The 18,400-nt window shown below is 28.8% G+C and overlaps 2 protein-coding genes and 1 long non-coding RNA gene across 5 annotated transcripts in view; 1 reads left to right on the plus strand and 2 right to left on the minus strand.

Moving 5' to 3' along the window:
• LOC145977091 (uncharacterized) overlaps positions 1-18,400 on the plus strand; it is a 158,336-nt gene that overhangs the window by 2,746 nt on the left and 137,190 nt on the right. The gene's annotated exons all lie outside the window — the stretch shown is intronic.
• LOC145977092 (omega-conotoxin-like protein 1) lies at positions 108-2,830 on the minus strand. Its single transcript, XM_083108765.1, has 3 exons — positions 2,673-2,830; positions 1,247-1,373; positions 108-518 (listed from the first exon to the last, which is right to left on the minus strand). Exons 2-3 carry the CDS (start codon positions 1,346-1,348, stop codon positions 384-386), a joined length of 237 nt encoding a protein of 78 aa, XP_082964891.1. The 5' UTR covers positions 1,349-1,373; positions 2,673-2,830; the 3' UTR covers positions 108-383.
• LOC145977197 (uncharacterized) lies at positions 5,134-6,696 on the minus strand. Its single transcript, XR_014440458.1, has 3 exons — positions 6,504-6,696; positions 6,161-6,279; positions 5,134-5,812 (listed from the first exon to the last, which is right to left on the minus strand). It is a non-coding gene; the product is annotated as an uncharacterized LOC145977197 (long non-coding RNA).

Raw genomic sequence — 18,400 nt, forward strand, 5'->3', positions numbered from 1 at the left:
ATTTTATATAATTTTAAGATTAAAATAATGTTAACATAATATGATGACAAATATGATGACAAATATCTATATAAAATTAAAAGTAAAAGAAAAATAAAAAATATAGGTATTTTTAAAATATAGGTATATATATTTTAAGCATTATCAAACATAGATAAATATTTTCAAAAATTCTTATAAGTAAGCCATTTTCAATTTATGCTTTTATTTGCATTGTTCGTCAAAAGATATCGCATTATTTACACCTATACTAACATAAGTATATGTCATATAATATATATAATTTGGTCAATATTACATAAATCTCTTATATATTACTGCCTGATTTCTTGCAAGTCTTGCAGATTAAAAAATCAGATGATTTAATAAGATTGTTAAATCTTTTAATAATCTTTGCCTTTTCGACCCAAGATTTTTTCACGTTGAGCCATTAGGTCCTCTTCAGTAATTACAACTTGACATCTATGTGCGTAAAAGTGACATCTCAAATTGGTACAGCACTCTGATCCAGAAACACACTAAAATTTAATAAATAAAACATTATTTTCATCAATTTAACTTAATCAAACGATAAATAATATTAATATCAATTCTATAAATTTAAACATTAATAAGACATGAATCTTATTTTTAAGAAAATATTTTAATAAATTAATAACAAAAATGTTTAATAAATGAAACAAGATGGTGTTCAATACCTAACACAATATATATATATATATATATATATATATATATATATATATATATATATATGTATATTAAATACTTCGTACAATATATAAACAAAAATTTATCAAATTAAAATAATAAGAAAACTAAAAATAAATTTCTTTAAATTTTTAATAAATATATAACAATACTTTTTACTTCATTCTGAATTGATTCGATCATGACGGCATTGCTATTGAGAAATTGCACTTATATTTTTTTATATTAAATAGCTTTTATATTAAATTTTTATATTAAATAGCTATTTTTCAATATTAATATTCTTATATATTTTCATTATTGTATAATATTGTATTGATTATGTAATAATATTGACTATTATAAATATTTATATTAAATCATTTAGAATCCATTACACAAGTTCATTGTAAAATTAGTAAATTTATCAAATTACAAATTAAGAATATTTTCTCCGTTTTCCTTATTGATCATAAATGCGTATACTTTTAAGAAATGAGAGTGAAAGAAATAGCGACTTTATCAGAAAAATAAATAAAAACGTGTGTATACTAACGGGGTCACCATGTCGACCACAGCTCGGTTTATTATCGGTAGTTGCCATGATAAGAGACGCAGCTAGCAATGCTATGAAGACGTATAATATTAATTTCGCCATCTTTCTACAGAAACTGTTTCTTATTCTGCAATCAAATAATTTCAATAGATTAAAATTAATGCAAATAATACAGAATTGATGCAATTTTAATTATATTAGAATAAAACATTTTATTTTTCATACATTCAATTTTTCTATTTTTCAATCATTTTATTTTTCATACATTCTCATACATATCATTACTTTGATTGGTAATTTATGCGAGACATGTTCAGACGTAAATTAAGCTGACGTAATGCGATAAGTCGACCATGAATTTTAATTTAGTATAGCCATGTTACAAGTATACATGAATGAATCATCCAAACTCAATTTTATTTGATTAATTCTCTAATACATTGTAAAAAGATATTATATATGGAATTACATAAATTATAAGTATAAAATTACACAATAAATAATAAAAAGACATAACATTACACTTATTATCGATGTGATTTTACATATTTCTTTTTATAATGGCGACAAAATAACCACTGAATCGCATTTTGTAAATTTATATTATTTGGTTAACAGAAAACGTCTAATATTCTGTCAAAATATGCAATTATTTTAATCATGGACAACAAACATAGTACATGTTGAGTGAGCTGCAATATTGTCTAATAACGTAACAATATAATGAATAAAAGATTGCTTATTACGATCAAATCTCACAATTTTAGTTTACATCCAATATTTAGACGCTCACAAAATATATGTTATATAGCATACAGGATTTGTGTATGATTGCGTAACAAACATTAAAATATTTTTAATTACGATTTTAAAACTTGATTTTCTTTTTATTAATAAATAATAAATACAGATACGAACAATTGTTTAGTAATATATGAGACGTATATGTACAAAACATAAATGTATATATAAATATCATCAAATAAGCAACATCTTGTCATGTATATGAGAAAATGTAACAACTTTTTGTAACTATTCATTGTTGGACATATATGTATCATGACGTAGTAAATATCAAAAAATTTAAAAATGATAATAAGAGTAAAAATATGTCGGATTCGTTAATGAAAAAATGTACTCTAATATATTCCCAAAATATATTTAATTAATATAAAACAAAAATGATAAAATTAAAAAATTGCAAATTATCGAATATAATAATTATCAAATAAATAAAATTTATTATTGTGTCAATAATTTTCTATTTTTTAATATAAATAATCAATGTTTTTTTATATAAATAGTTTTATAATAATTATTAAAATTCTTTTTAGTAGATAAATCATAAATATAAAATATACCTAGAATAACACAAATTTCAAAAAGACGTATACGATTAATAATTCGTGTTGATAAAAATACTCACGGAATATTTCAACGAACGTTATTTCTTGGCTCTGATCGTCTAGAAAGCTCGACCTCGACTGATTTCTTCGTTTACAACGATCAAAGCATTTATACAACTACGACACTCACACAGATAAATTTGTACGTATCATGTTATTGTACGTGGTCGACGAGGCAGTGATTATAGCAGTTACATTTTCTCAGATATACATGGATATTTCTTTTTCTATTTCTTTGTTTACTAATCTTTTATCTAACATCGACATTACTTATGACATGCATTTACATTATCCGGTCAATTATTAATCATTATGTGACATATGTAAAAAAAAATATGCCATATCTACTAAAAAATATATTTTTAAGAATAATTTCTTTGAAAGTTGACGTCATACTTTTTTCGGAGAAGAGATCTTTTATTTAATTTTGAATATCTATTCTAAGAAAGCATTATAATATCGTGTTAAATTCTCCTATTGAGGCAATAATTACATTTTAATCAATAAAAATTTTTTTATATACATTAATTGAAAAATTTTTAATAATACTTGATTTTTCGTGATTCTTCCAATAATTTTATTTAAGAATAGTTTATATTGAAAAAATAAGTACAAAAATAATAGAGCGAGATTATAAATAAATAAAAATTTGTGTTAAAGAATGTAGATAATATTCGTTCACATTAAAGTGTCGTTAAATAAATGTTTTTAGTTGAAACATTTCACTTATATCTATTAAAAATATTTTAACAGTTATCTACTCTTATCTGCTTCTTTAAAAAATTTTTATTTATTAACAATTTTTCTATATTTGAATTGGCCTATTATTTTTTTCCAATATAATGATTTTAGAGAAAAATTAGAGATGTCCGCTTTACATTTAAAATACATGATATTTGCTAATTTTATGCCTTGAAAGATTCAATATTTTAAATATACAAAAATCAGTATTTTAAATATACAATAATCACTTATATATTCTAAACATAATGCTTAATTTAGAATATATAATGTATATCTAGAACATAATGTATATACATGTATAAGCAATTTCGACGTGACTTAAACCAATAAAAATAATAAACGCTGTATTGGGAAAGAGTGAATTATACTATAGATCCATCCGTTACATCAATCTTAAACTCACGTTTGCGAGAGAATTGTTTTGCAGTTATTGCAGATTTCGGTTATTACGGTTCATCTTATACGCATAAAACGGGAATATGAGAATACAAAAAGGCGCCTTCCGCTGATATTCTCTTTCCATTTCAACAGTATCGAATGCACAAGTGCTTTTTGCCCTTTGCGCCGGCATTCTATCGAGTGCATATTGCGCGCCTCGTGCATTCCATTGATTCTCCGACAAAGCGCTCTTGTTCTTTAATTCGGTTGACAGGAAACAACAGGAAAGGAAACTGAATCATCTGGTAGCATTGTCCTTTTGTTCGCCCATAGTGGCTGAATAGGAATATAGTCGAGGTTTTTTTCCTGTCATCGGCGAAGCTTCGACACATCATGAGCCGAATTAACCTTTTTAGTATATCCGCAACAGTGGCAGACACGCTTGACGCTTTTAAGCGACATTCGCGTTTCACGGATTTACCGCCGTCTGTTCGACTCAAGTGCTATCGCCGTTTTAAGCTTTTCAGTGTCAATTGATGCATATGAAATATTCAAGAAATGTACAAAACGAATATTTACATACGTTCTGTTTAAATTTTAAATGTCATAAAATTTGCATATCTAAATATAAAATATAAAATATACTCTCTTTTTGGTATTATTCGGTACTGATAATCGATAATAGGTAATCAATTTGTAGGTAGAGAAAAAATGATAAGTAGCGACTAGTATATTTAAACAGTAACATAGTATATTTAACAGCTTTTGCCTTGCCAATACAAAATGCATTACCGATTTTGACTGTATACATATTGTTGAAAATTAATATGAAACAATATAAATACCCGAGAATTTACATTTAATTGGTGAAAATATAAACGTATAAAGAGTGCGTGCGTATGTCAGATCTCCAGTTTAACAAAATGCAACATAATACCAATTATTTCAATATTATTAAATATCATGCTCATTTATATCGCATTTATATTGTCCATGAACACACGTGTTTTGCGCAATATTTATAAAGTTTTACACGTGTGTTACTTTTATCGATAAAATATAATAGTTGTACAATTGCTCCATAATAAGTATGTTTATCTTATTTTACGTCCAATTTGGTAATAACAATGCAATTAACTGCGATAACTATCAAGAAATAAGAACACTTAGTCAAATTATTGCATAATCGCTTGATAAAGCATTTATTATTATTATTTATTATTTTTCTATTTTTGTATTGTAAAAAAAAAATAAAAATTAATTTAAGTTTTTTGAATATAATCGATTAGTATAAAACTATTTAATTATTCATTTTTACATATTTGTTAATACATATACAATCATAGATATATTCTGATATATAAAATAAATATTTTTTTTTATTTGCTGTTGAACTCTTATATGATTTTAGTTATAAATTTATAAAGTGTTAATAATAACACGCGCCGATCTTTTTACACATTCATCAACCTCGTTGGTTAATTAATGTATATTTAATTATGCATCTAACAGCTAAACATAGCGTTCATGGTAGGAGCTATAGCGTGTAATAATAGATATTAAATTTCAAGCACATCCGATTATACCCGCAGATGTATTTACGATAATCCCTCCAAATAATAATGGGCGCGGTCGTCTAATTCGTTTTCATCATTACCGAAGAATTAATGATTGTGTGTAAGTACAGTTTCAACGCATATAGTAACATTTCACAAATATTTTGTCTCTTTCTATCTATTTTAAATATTGGTTAAAGTATAGTTATGCAGTAACATTTATCAATTATGTAATTATTTATTTAAAGAATCACTTATTAGTATACAGTTTTTAAATATGTCCTTTATTTAGAAACTGTTTCTCAAAGAAAAAGTGTTAGTATAAAGCATCAATCAAGTGGTACATTATGTTATGGTCTAGGATCAAGAGATCTTGTATCTGTTCCGGGCACAATCAAACTTCTGTTTCAGTAATAGCGTACACATTCTGACTCAGCGCGCAAACATACTAAATGAAGACAACAATCACTATCTTGATGACACTGAAATATTTAAAATATGATACTTGAAAGTATTGTTTAATGTTACTAATTAACGTTAATTATTATTATTACAAATACTGAAAAAATAAAATATAAAAATTTAATATAATATCTCTTAATATCCTTATATTATTATGTAAGATATAAAAATTTTATAATTTAATTTGAATAGATCTATTTTTTTTTCCTTGTTCTCTCTTTCTTTCAATATGATCCGCACAAAATAATTTCTCTTGTACAATATATTGCATAAAAAATATATACAATATATACAATATATATATAAAAATTATGTATAATATATAAAATATATTGCATAAAAAATATAAGTATAATCGAAATACTTACAGGTCCCAGGTAATGACTGCATTTAGCTTTTTTATCTCCTTGAGGAGCCGCAAGAGCCATAATAATTATGATGAAAATGATAAAAATAACGTACTTCATCTTTTTAATATTTATTTTTCCTATAATTTACATTTGTTTATAAACAATCTGCATTATGCTATCTAATAAAATAATAATAATTCTTTTTTAAAAATTGTTAAAATAGCTTTATATTAATTTACTACTTAAATCGTAAATACTAATAATATTAAAGATCTAAAAGTTTGAAATAATTTAAAATTTAAAATAATTTGAATACAAGTGTTGAGTGTTTTATGTGAAATGAAAATCATTGCTATAATACCGATTATTTCTTTTGATTTCTCGAACTTAGATCAATCGTATTGTCTTAATCAAATATTGCAACTAACGAATGTAAATTGAAATAAACTTATGGACTCTTTTCGGTTGCGTGTCGTTTATATATTTTTTTTTCTTAGTCATCTCTCCACTTATCGATATGCTTGCGCAAATGCCTATGCAATTACCTTACACATACCAATTATAAATGACTAAATAGATAAATTATTTTTCTAGCATTGCTATATATAGCATTGCTATATATAGCTTGTTATATATAGTAATTTTATACAAAATAGATAAGTTACTTTTCTAGCCTGCTACACAAATCGCGATTGATGATCCCAATTCAATCAATATTTGATTTTCAGAAATTATTTATATCTTGTGTCAATACACTTATGCAAATATCAAAATATTATTTACATTATTTGCTACATATATAAGAAAAAACATTTGTGCTGTAAGACTTGTCACAGCAAAAAATAATAGCTTTATCGTTTTAATTATTTAATTCATAAATATAAGAAATTCATATTTTGTTGCAGTTTTGTGTAACAGCATTTTATACGGCATTTTGTATTTAATTGACATTAAATTTTATTTTATTGTGTCTTATAGTATTCTCTCAATACATATTACAAGTTAAATTACATAATTAATATAATCTATAATATATATACCTGATTATATTAATTATGTAATTTAACTTGTAATATTGAGAGAATATATATATACTGCACTATAAAATATAAAATTGTATAAATGTTTCATTATTATTATAATTCTATTTAGTAATTAAATAATTCCATATCAAGTAGCAAATCATGTAAAAACAATTAAAAAATTTTTCATAAATTATTATTTGTTAAATATGACTTTTTAAACATAAAGAGTTATATAATTATATTGTATTTTTATATTATTGAAAAATTATATTATTAAATCGTCTATTTAAAAAATCTATTAAAAATAATTTTTAATAATAAATTTTTAATAAAGTTTCTTTAATAACTTCACTTTTGATGAAATATTATTTTTTAACATGATTACTCAAAATAAGATGATTTATCACTGAGTGCTTTAAGTAAACACGTATATTCAGTTGTAAAAGCATATTTTTTAACATGGAAAATAAAAATAAAATTGATTGTGGCAAATTATGACTACATTGTACGATAAAATTCAAATAATCAATTCAAATCCTATCATTATATAATTTTTAATTATATCACAATATCGGACAATTGTCATCTTGTTACAATTTACGTTGAAGATGTGCGCAAACTCTAATAAATATGTGTAGAATACATTTTATAATCTTCATAATTTTCACAATTATAGTGATTTTAATTTCTAATTAGTTTAATGACTTAAAAAAAGGTTCGTCTTTTTAGAAGAATATGAAAGAAATTTCGCCGTACAACGAATAAGCAAATATATATTTTTATAGTAGTATGAATTATATTTAATACATTCGTATTTAAATTAAATAAAAAATTAAATCATGAATCTATGAAACGTAATCCGGGTCAATCACTCATTCCTCATTCGTTATTTGGTTACTGAAGTTCTTGATCTTCAGTGGAATTCTTTCGAAGAATCCTCTAGTGCAACGTTTTGCCCATGGATTACATACGAAACCGGTGCAACAATTATTGAAACTGTCACACTGTAAAAAGATTACACGAAATTATATGTACGATTTTATATGATATCATTTTTGAAAACCGTTCAATTTACTGACAACATATATATATATATATATATATATATATATATATATATATATATATATAAATTTTGCCATACAATTTGATATGATAATTATATATCATGAAGCGAAATATATAATATTAAATTACATAATTATAATATTAATGACTTTGATGATTAGTGCACACTAATTTATTACACTAATAAAAAACTTAGACATATACATATTACAATTTTGAATAATAATAGCGGTACTTACGAGTGCACCAGGTGGAGAACAAGCCATGACTAAAGTCATTGCGAGTAATGTAAAACAAAGAAGCAAAACGAGTTTCCCCATCTTAATATTCACTGATTTCTTTTAAAAGACTAAAAAAATTGAAAGTTAAAGATAGAGAGAAACATTTTAAATTAAAAATAAATGGAAGCTCGTATATTCTCACCTGCTCCTCTTCAAAATATTCTGTAAATCTTTCCGATAATTTCTCAGCTTATATATAGACCGATATATGTACAAGTATACGATATATGTAGAATTATGAAACAATAATCTTTTCAAATATCTATACGTGTAGAATGCACCTTGATGATCTTAATAAATCTTATGTTATTTATGTGCGGCTCAGTGATAATATCATTATTATCAAGTTTCATCAGTTGTGTAAATAGCGTGGGATTCAAACGAATAAATACATTACGTAAAGCTGTACGCATTCTAGAGGATATTTTTACAAAAATTTTTTCAAAAAAAATTACAAACCTGCAAAATAATATCGTGATAACAAAAGCCCTTTCTCATGACTTACAGTAACGCAATCACGTCATTTTTGTTTATTTGATTTTGCGTCAGCCACCCAATATATTCATTGCGATCGAAATAACTGATACTCCGAAAGATTTCAGTATCTGTAAGGCATTTAACTTTATTAAATCTAATATATGCACACTTATTATTTATATTAAGACAGGACTTGGATGCAAAAAAATCATTTTCGTCAATAAAATATTATTAAAATTGATAATTAATATCAAATAAATCTCTCGGTATTTTTTTTTGTTTCTTTTCTTAAGCGTAAATTGTTTTTTGAAACTATTATTTTTAATCTAATCATCAGAACAAGAACACGTATTCTTGTTTTCTTTGTTCAAAGCCTGATAAGATGAGCAAACCAAAGACGAAGACATAATATTTATCATAAACAGAAATTAGATTTAATACGAAACCATAAAGATAACAAAAATAAATAAATTTATAAGAACATATAGCAATAATTTAATAATGCTACGGAGGGAATCAAATTTTTATTTGGATCAAAAAATTAAATATCATTATTCAATATGTCTCACAATAATACATTTAATATATACTAGTAATGTTACTAAACATACGCACATAAGATAAATCTAACTAAAAATAAATTATTCTATATACGGTATCGTTAGTTAGAATTATTATTTGATGTTACCGCTAAAATCAAAATTGGTTTAGCATTAATGCAGCTAACAGTTTGCAGTCTTTGATAATCATTATTTTGTTTCCTCGCTATAATGTTATTATTTTGATATTTGGCCGCGATTTCGAGAATGATGTAGCAAAATATAATCACGTTTTGTCAACAGCCATCGTATGCGAGCGTCACGGGTGCGCAGAGCGGTTTGTACATTCCCAACTTTTTATTGTCCGAAAGTGTCACGATTTGATGTTAGTTGTAATCGTCCATTACGTTTTTCGCGCGCTGTCGGCGATAATTGGCGACACCACCGGCGTAATATTTCAGAACACGCGCCGTGTAACACGCTCACGTGTCATTCGGCCTATCAAAACCGCTCTCTAAATTGATTCAATTGATTGTCGTTCCTCCCGTCCCCTTCCCCCTCCCCCATGAGAGAAACCTTTCCGGATATTTTCTGAAAATTGATGATAGTTTCATGTCTTTTTTCTCAAACGCATTATTTATTAACTTAAAATTCAAATTTGTTATTTGAATCAATAAAAGATCGAACAGAATCGAATGTAATGGAACACTTATTATCTTGGATTCTGACAATTTTTATAAATATAACGTAATTACAATTAACAAACGCTTGTGTGTTATAATAGTTTCTTTTTAAATTTTATGATATAATATTTTATAAAGTCAATAGTTAAATTAATTTACTAATATTTATAATATATACAAATATCACGAGATATAAAATATCAAAATGAGATATGGAAAACAAATAGAATAAATATTACCATTTGTTGTTTTATATATTGTTCTATTGTGAAAATGTTTAAAACGTAAAATGTTAGCCAATTTTTATGCTGTTTAATGCTTTAATCAAAATTTTAGTTTTTACTTTCTCTGAATCTTCATGAATTTCAGATATTTTCAGCTAGCTAAATTAACGATATCAATAGTACATGGATATTATAATGAATTGGATATTATATAATGGATATTATATAATTTGTATAATTTGTACATATAGTATTAATTACATATATTAATAACAAACAACATCGATGCAACATACTGCCAAAAATATGTAAACGCCTAATTCCCACTGTCACTCAATCTGCGCGCGACCAAACCCCCCATAGCTACTATAAATAATATTTTCTCTCTATACGTAAAGTTCGCTTAATTGAGTGCGCCATTATCTGTAATTTAATGCAATGTAAACGATTAAAACGTTTATCAAATTCGGTCTTGATTCTGGACTAACTGATGTATGATGAATCATTTCATTATGACGATAATTGCAATTATAGAGCAGTATGTAGTTGGGCGAAAATCCGGGAGAAAAATTCTTCGGCTCGTGCTACGAAGGCAAAACATTAAATGGAGGAATTCGATAAGGTGGGAAATCCTAGTACGAAACGGCAGAAATTGCATTTTTCCATGTGAGATGCATTCGGCGAAGCCTGCGTTTCATGATAAAATTACTGGAAATGCGGGGTTATCTCGATGCGATTCAAGCATTTAAAATTATCGACGTATGTATGTATGTCGTATGTCGTATATATGTCGCAGTGCATAATAACATGTGTCGCGCGATTATTAAAGTGACGTGAATCATACTCAAGAATCAGTCTCTCTTTCGAAGAAGTGATAATGTTTGGATATAGCATTATCTCTTCCCCGTATTTTACAATGAGTTCTGTTTTATAAATTATCACTTGTGCCGCCTAAATAAATTGCGATTATTCTGAAACAAACTTCCCTTTACCGTGTATGAGAAAAAGCATGTTAGAAGCTCTCTGCTTGCTAATTACATTAATTATAAAATTCTGTATTAATTTTATGTTAAAAAAATCAAATATATGTTATCAAAAATGTACGCGATGAATAAACACGTTTCTATTATGATCTCTTTTTGAAGATGTCTTATTTCACAGAGCAATCATAATAGAATTGTCGTGTTTTGAACGTGGCAAATGAATTACCTTTGCCTCCACAGGCTGACGTTTGAATTAGACTTGCGTGCAGAGAGTGTGTACATTTGTATCCCTTTCCTTAACACAGTGCAACATCTACACGCACTTCCGACTTACATTTCCGAGCTAACCACTCCTTTCCGTTACACGCGACGGCTCAACCCCTAAGAAACCATTAAGCTCGTTATGAAATTACCATAAATGTCCAAGATAAAAAAACTACTGCCAGCCAGCTATGTTTAGTACCCGAAAATGTTAATTGCGGAATTTTTAATAGAAAATAAATTATGTAAAAGAATATATATATATATATATATATATATATATATATATATATATATATATTTTTTTTTTTTTTTTATTTATTCATATTATCTTACAAAACTATGAGCAAAAGAGATGTATTATTTCTGAATTGTTCTATATATCAAATTGATAATTTGACAGAATATGTATTATAAAATACAAGGAATTTCATTGAATATGGTACATCATTATTATATAATTAAAGCAATTCAAATTTGATTAAAACAATATTTTCATTAATTTAAGTACTTGTTAAATTAGAATTTTAAAATTAAGACAATTTGTAGTTGATAATTTTTTAGTAACAGTAAATTATTGCACATCTTTGTATGTAATAATATTATTCATAAAATTAAAATGTATAATTTCAATTGAAAAATCAGTTCCAATAAGAGATCAGTTCCAATAAAAGATAAGAGATGCTCAATAAGCAATAATTTCATTTCATCATTTATCTCGTATTAAAATAATTATTTAGACTATCAAAATTTTCCGACAGTTATATTGTTTTGATCATTCCGGAGTGATAATGAGATGGAAATTAATATTCTTTCATATCGGAAACTATAGATTAGCTCGTTATCAAATATATAAATGAATGTTACATACATATAGGGCGCTCTCGTGTTTACTTATCTAACAAACTTATCTATAATGAAGAAAGAGTCTCATTCACATTTCCTATTTCTCGTATTTGGACGATGTGCACTTAGATTTCGCCTCGATAGAGAGTCACTTAAGCGATAAATCTTGGCCGACATCGTCGTCCCGTCTTTCGCGGTTTTGTCCTGTAGGATCTATCGCTCCCTTAGTTAGCGGACTCGGCTTGCCCCGTCATCTCGCTCGCGTTCTTCGGTGTAAACGTCGCTTGGTATCGCTCTCTTCTCCCCACCGAACGAGAGAACGGAATCTCTCTAGGTTGAAGTGCCGGACAATTTGATAATTGGATCTGCGGCAGTGCTGTGATTTACGCGCAGGAGGGTCCAGGGTTGACCGTCCGGGAGGTTACCGCTATACGCGGAACTGCTCCGGAAGTAAAGTGGAGGTGATTTCGACAGATAGAGAGAGAGAGAGCCTTCTCGCGAATTAGCTAAAACTATGTCTCTACTATGGCTAGACGCTGTTTTACAACCTTCCCCAATTCTCGTTACGATGCGAGCATTATCTCAGTACTCTCGATATATCGATTGCGCGTAGATCGCTCGAACACGCATGAGACATTGAAATGCAAAATTGTTAATCGATAAGGAATGCGACAAAGCATCATGATCGCAACGATTTTTAATTGTATTCGCTGCAATTTCTTTACGTAGATTTACGATAAATTTTTATATCAAAATAGAGAGAGAGAGAAATAACATATCATGCAAAATTAACGAAAGATCATATTATTATTCTAAGATATCACATTCTTCCTGTTAATTAAAACGTGCAACATATATATTTTATTACTCATTAAATGCTAATCGAGGACAGCAACAATTATTTCGAGAACATTTCGGGAGTTTAAAATAATCCCGATTATATTCTAGAACGTGAATACAAAGTACTCTCGATAAGGATCGCGAAAATTTGCCCACAATTCGAACGCCCCATAATTCGTGATCCCGTATAGTATACTCTACAAGTTAAATAAAATCTACGACACTGAAAGAAAACGATGATCCGTAAAACGAAACGATGAAGAAGCACTGAAAAGAATATCGTAAAGTTTCCCTTCGCTTAACAAGATGCGTCGACTTTGTCTGCTCTTTGCCACCCTTAGCTTGATTTTTCAGCTTCGCCACGCACGTCGTGATGCGTTAAGCATAAAATATCAAGGCGAGAGATTGCCGTGAAATAAACTCCGGACAGTAGCTTCTTTATATCGAAAAAACGCGTAAGCGCGTGGCAGATTTTTTTTGTCGTCGTAAGGAAGAGCGAAATTGCTGCTAGCATTTGCTTTATATAAAACAACTGTTTCTCATTTGACGGTATTTTATTATGCAACTTTCGTACGAGATCAGTAAAACTCAAGAATCGGACAAATTTTTATAAGACGAAATATTAAAACGAGATATTTTTAAAAAGAAATAAGTACGAACGTTGTGCAATTTATGTGTCATAAAATATATATGTATATTCCAGAGTAATTATAAAAAAAATCAAAATTAATTGATCATAATTTGTAACGAGATGTTGTGAAAACAAATGTTTAATCCGATTTTGTCTAATCGATTTTTGAGTCTCTGATAAAGACGATTGTCACTGTCGCGCTTGCGCTATTTATTTATCGTCGCGTGTATATTGGAAAAAAACAATACAACAGCGCTCGCACATCGCACTTAAATTGTAAATTGACATATGTTATTTTTTAGTTAGTGCATTTTTTCTGAAAAAATTGACAGTATAGATAAAAAAAGTACGAAATACATCTCGAGATTTTATTCATATAGTTAGGAATGTGAATAATTTTTTCCTGCTATTAGACATTTTCCTACAAACTCGCCTTTACTTTTTTATGTCTTTAGGATATACTCCCGTCGAGGAAAGTTACTTAAAGTCATGCGAAAATTCGCGAGGCGATCGAAGCGATCGTAACAAGCTCCGCGAAAGAACGTTCATGGTTTACGCGACTCTTTATTTCTCGTGTAAGAGGATTTCTCGGCTGTAAAATGCTGAAATCGAGGGCATGACGTCGTGTTATTCTCGCGGTCTGTTCGCGCAGTGATGTTCACAGTATATGTATATGAATCTTTTCGCACGAGAAGAGAAGTGCTGGCTGGGATACCGCTCGCGGCCGGCGCGAAAAGTTTAAGTGGAGAAAGTATGCTCGAGCTGGCCACCGCATCGAGAAAAAGAACGTCGGAAAGTTTGCAAAAGGGAGTGGGAAAGAGCGGACGAAGTCTTTCCTGGCACTCGTATTATTTCCGCCAGGCGCGTGTTTCCGCGCGTTATCCTCGCTTTCCCACCTCGTCTCGGTCGTCCAGAAGGTGGTGATGATGTAGTGGTTTCACGACATACGCGTTTTACTGTTAATTGATATCTCGTTCTTTCTCTCTCTTGTATTTTCTTTTCTGTCCCTCTTTTCTCTTCCTCCCTCTCGCAAGAAAATAAGGTGGAATAGCTAAATCAAGAATAATGCACGAGCAAAAGAACGATCAAAAGAATTCGACGTTATTTTACTTCTTGATACCCATTGGTTTCTCATGAAATAAACGTTAGAGAAAAGAGAGAGAAAAAGTTTGCATCTTTTTCCTTTAAAATAAATATTTATTTTATGAAGCTTTGTGCGATATAATTTTATCTTCGTATGAAGGACGTTTCTTATACTTCGGCTTTGTGCAACGTCTAAATTGCAAACATAATTTAACTTCGAATACGATGTCATAAGTCGTAAAATGTGAAAATAAAGAAAAAGAACAAATGTTCGAAGGCAGAGCCATAAGCCGGATCTTCGAGTGCGATGTTGGAAAGGTAATAACCTTTATCTGCGATAAAAGAAATTGATCTTACGATGAAACGGTCAAAGTAAACTTAGCGAGCTATATCTCGTCTTGTGTAATCTCAGCTTTACTGTCTTAAGTAAATAGTATCGCTGAATTCTCTCTTCTTGTACAACATAACGGATAGGTTTCTCGACTTTTTGAGGTTTATGTAATGAATAAAATTAGATGATTTAAATTGATTGATTTTTTAATGTTTTTTTTTCTCGAATGGTATGAATAAAATTAGATAAAATTAAATCATTTAATGAAATTAAATTACATAGTTTTTTTTTAAATAAAATTTATTTTTATATAAAGTTCTTTTTTAATATTATATCATATACATTAAAACAATAGCAATAATTTTATGAAAAGCTGAAATATTATCAAAACAAATTATTTATATGTATTTTATTTTGTATCTGCCTTTCTCTTTCTCTCTCTCTCTCTTTCTCTTAATAATAATTTATTCATATGATAATCGATGCTGCGAGAGGAGGAAAAGGCAAATTGTCACTTTTGACCATATTTAGGGAAATAATATTTAATGAAGGGTATATGTGTGTATGTGTGTGAGTTGTGATCTCATAAAATAAATATATTAATTCGTAAACTACTGATTTGACTGGAAAACCTTGAAACGTCATAAATATGATACTTTGTCGTTCACTCCAATTATAGCTGTAGTGTAAAAAATCGCGCGTATTCGCAAGGTTGGACATATACGAAGATTCAAGTAATAAGCGATAACAGAAACGTTCGAGAGAGAGAAATATCTGTGCGGGAGAAAAGTCTTAATTTCCTTTCTGCAACGCTACCCCGTTCACTGGCAGAGACCCGGCGCCCGTTTTTTAAGTCTGACGCGTGTTGGCCTTTTAAAGGCCTTTCTTCCAGCTGTTTAGGTTATTATAAGGACCGAAGGCAGGGACGAGAGTCACCGCGTCGAAAGGGTGACCATCCGCTCCCAGCCATTTCCTAGCAATTTCCTGACGCTGTTTTTCACGTGAACTTTTGAACTCGTTTCACCGCAGGGTACCTTTTCACTGTAAAATATCTGCTAAGTAGCCACGGCAGGACTAGCCAGTTATAAATGGTCGCGTGCAAATACCGTGGGTTTTGTGTCCAGATGCGTCCGGTATATTTAATGCCCTTGTGGACGTCGGTCATCGCCGATAACTGCGACGAAAACGTCCTCTGCAGAATTAATGGTCTGTCGTGATATCGACAACGAAAGATCGAAGGAGAACGCGCGTGAATTTTCTTCCCGTTTTTATGAATACGTAATATTCAACGCTGATATGTGTATTCCTCTGTATAATAATAAGCTTAATTATTTTTATAAATAATTTGTTAAATTAAATTGAATATTATATATGTTCGATCATTTGTTTTCGTTGGATTAGTTAATAGTAAGATGTATAGAGTTTATAAAACAATCTAATATTATATTGTGATAAACAAACATGTAATATTTAAGCAATGTATATTTCGAGAAGAAAGTATAAATTCTGAAATTTTAAGTCCGCGATATATTTCGATATTAACTAACTTCGATATAACGCGGCAGTTCTTCAAGTAGAAATTCTCTTGAGAGATAAATTTATATACTTTATTTGTGATGCGGTAATAATTATTAGTTAATAACATATTTTATTATAAAATAGAAGTTAATGGTAACTGATTGATTCAATTACCACATAATTACAATTTAACTGGCTCGGATGATAAATAAATAATAAATAATTTAAATTTAATTTCAATAAATTCGCGTTATACAGTTGACGTGCAAATAATGATTATTTGTCGTCTCTGCAGAGAGACATATAACTCTGTGCGCATGATTCTGTATGCTACCATTTACACGATGGTTCAGTCTCCCTTGTGCAATTTTGCATTTTGAGCGTAAATATCCTGTTATAAATAGATTTTTCTCGATAAAAAATTCATGGCAATAACAAGTAAGAAAAAAAGTAGTCTCATATGCAAATATGATATGCAAATATAATTAGCAAAAATAAGTTATTAACATATAAACAGATAGAAAAAAAGATATTATATATAGTATAAAAATAATTTCACATATATGGCGGATGTGATACAATAGTATTTTTAAATAGCTGCGAAGTACAAGCAAAAACATCTATTTATTTCTTACTTATTATTTATCCATTACCATTTATTGGCAAGTTTTAAAGCTAAAAAAAGCGCAAATTTATCATACCCAAGGATTTAATCTTGTAACACATTATACTTTAACGTAGCATTGTCGAATGTTTTTCTAATGAATCTAAATGAAAAGGATCGATAGTTGCACATTTTAATATAAATCGTGAGATAGTGTTAGAAGCCGGATATCCATTTTGGTAATTTAGAAACGATTTGTACACGATAATTCCTAGGATGCTGTATTATTTAACGTGAGCGAGACCGTGAATAATCCATGGAGTATTCGAAAAGAAATACGCACTCCGAAAATTCGATATCGTTGATTTCGTTCAGAAATAATTTATCGAAATGACGGCGAGGATGTTGTTGGAAGGTTTAGAAAGGTTGAGAGGTTTCCGATAGAATGAGATCAGCCAATCTTAGCCATAATAGGTTCACATATACGGACACACGCGACTGTCAGAGCGCGGGATTCATTGGCCCCCGAGAAGGACAGGGGTAGACTATTCATATCAATGCACCCTTGTCGAAGGGTTGCGAAACTTCGTACTTGCATCCCCTGTATCCGTCCCGCATTGTCGGGGAAAACGTTGCGACCTTCTCAAGAACTCGATCGACTGATCGATTTTATTTCAAGGATGAGCTACTGAGTGGTTCATTTTCATATGCAATATTATTGACATCTTTTGTTACATTTAAAGAGCTTATATTTATAAACTATATATTACGTATTTTTATACAATATTATTTCTTTTCAACTCATTATCAGTGTCTTTTAATACAATATTTTTATATTATTGCTCTTTATTTCACCAAAATATA

Source organism: Camponotus vicinus, unplaced genomic scaffold (assembly GCF_025532165.1).
Source record: "Camponotus vicinus isolate PSW18456_S1 unplaced genomic scaffold, iyCamVici1.0 SCAF_9, whole genome shotgun sequence".
Taxonomy (NCBI): Eukaryota; Metazoa; Arthropoda; class Insecta; order Hymenoptera; family Formicidae; genus Camponotus; species Camponotus vicinus.

Excerpts from the sequence above, each read along its gene's own strand:
- LOC145977092 (XM_083108765.1), bottom strand. The coding sequence starts at position 1,348 with ATGGCGAAATTAATATTATACGTCTTCATAGCATTGCTAGCTGCGTCT. Across the intron at positions 519-1,246 it reads GTGGTCGACATGGTGACCCC|TGTGTTTCTGGATCAGAGTG; the intron begins GTTAGTATACAC and ends ATTAAATTTTAG.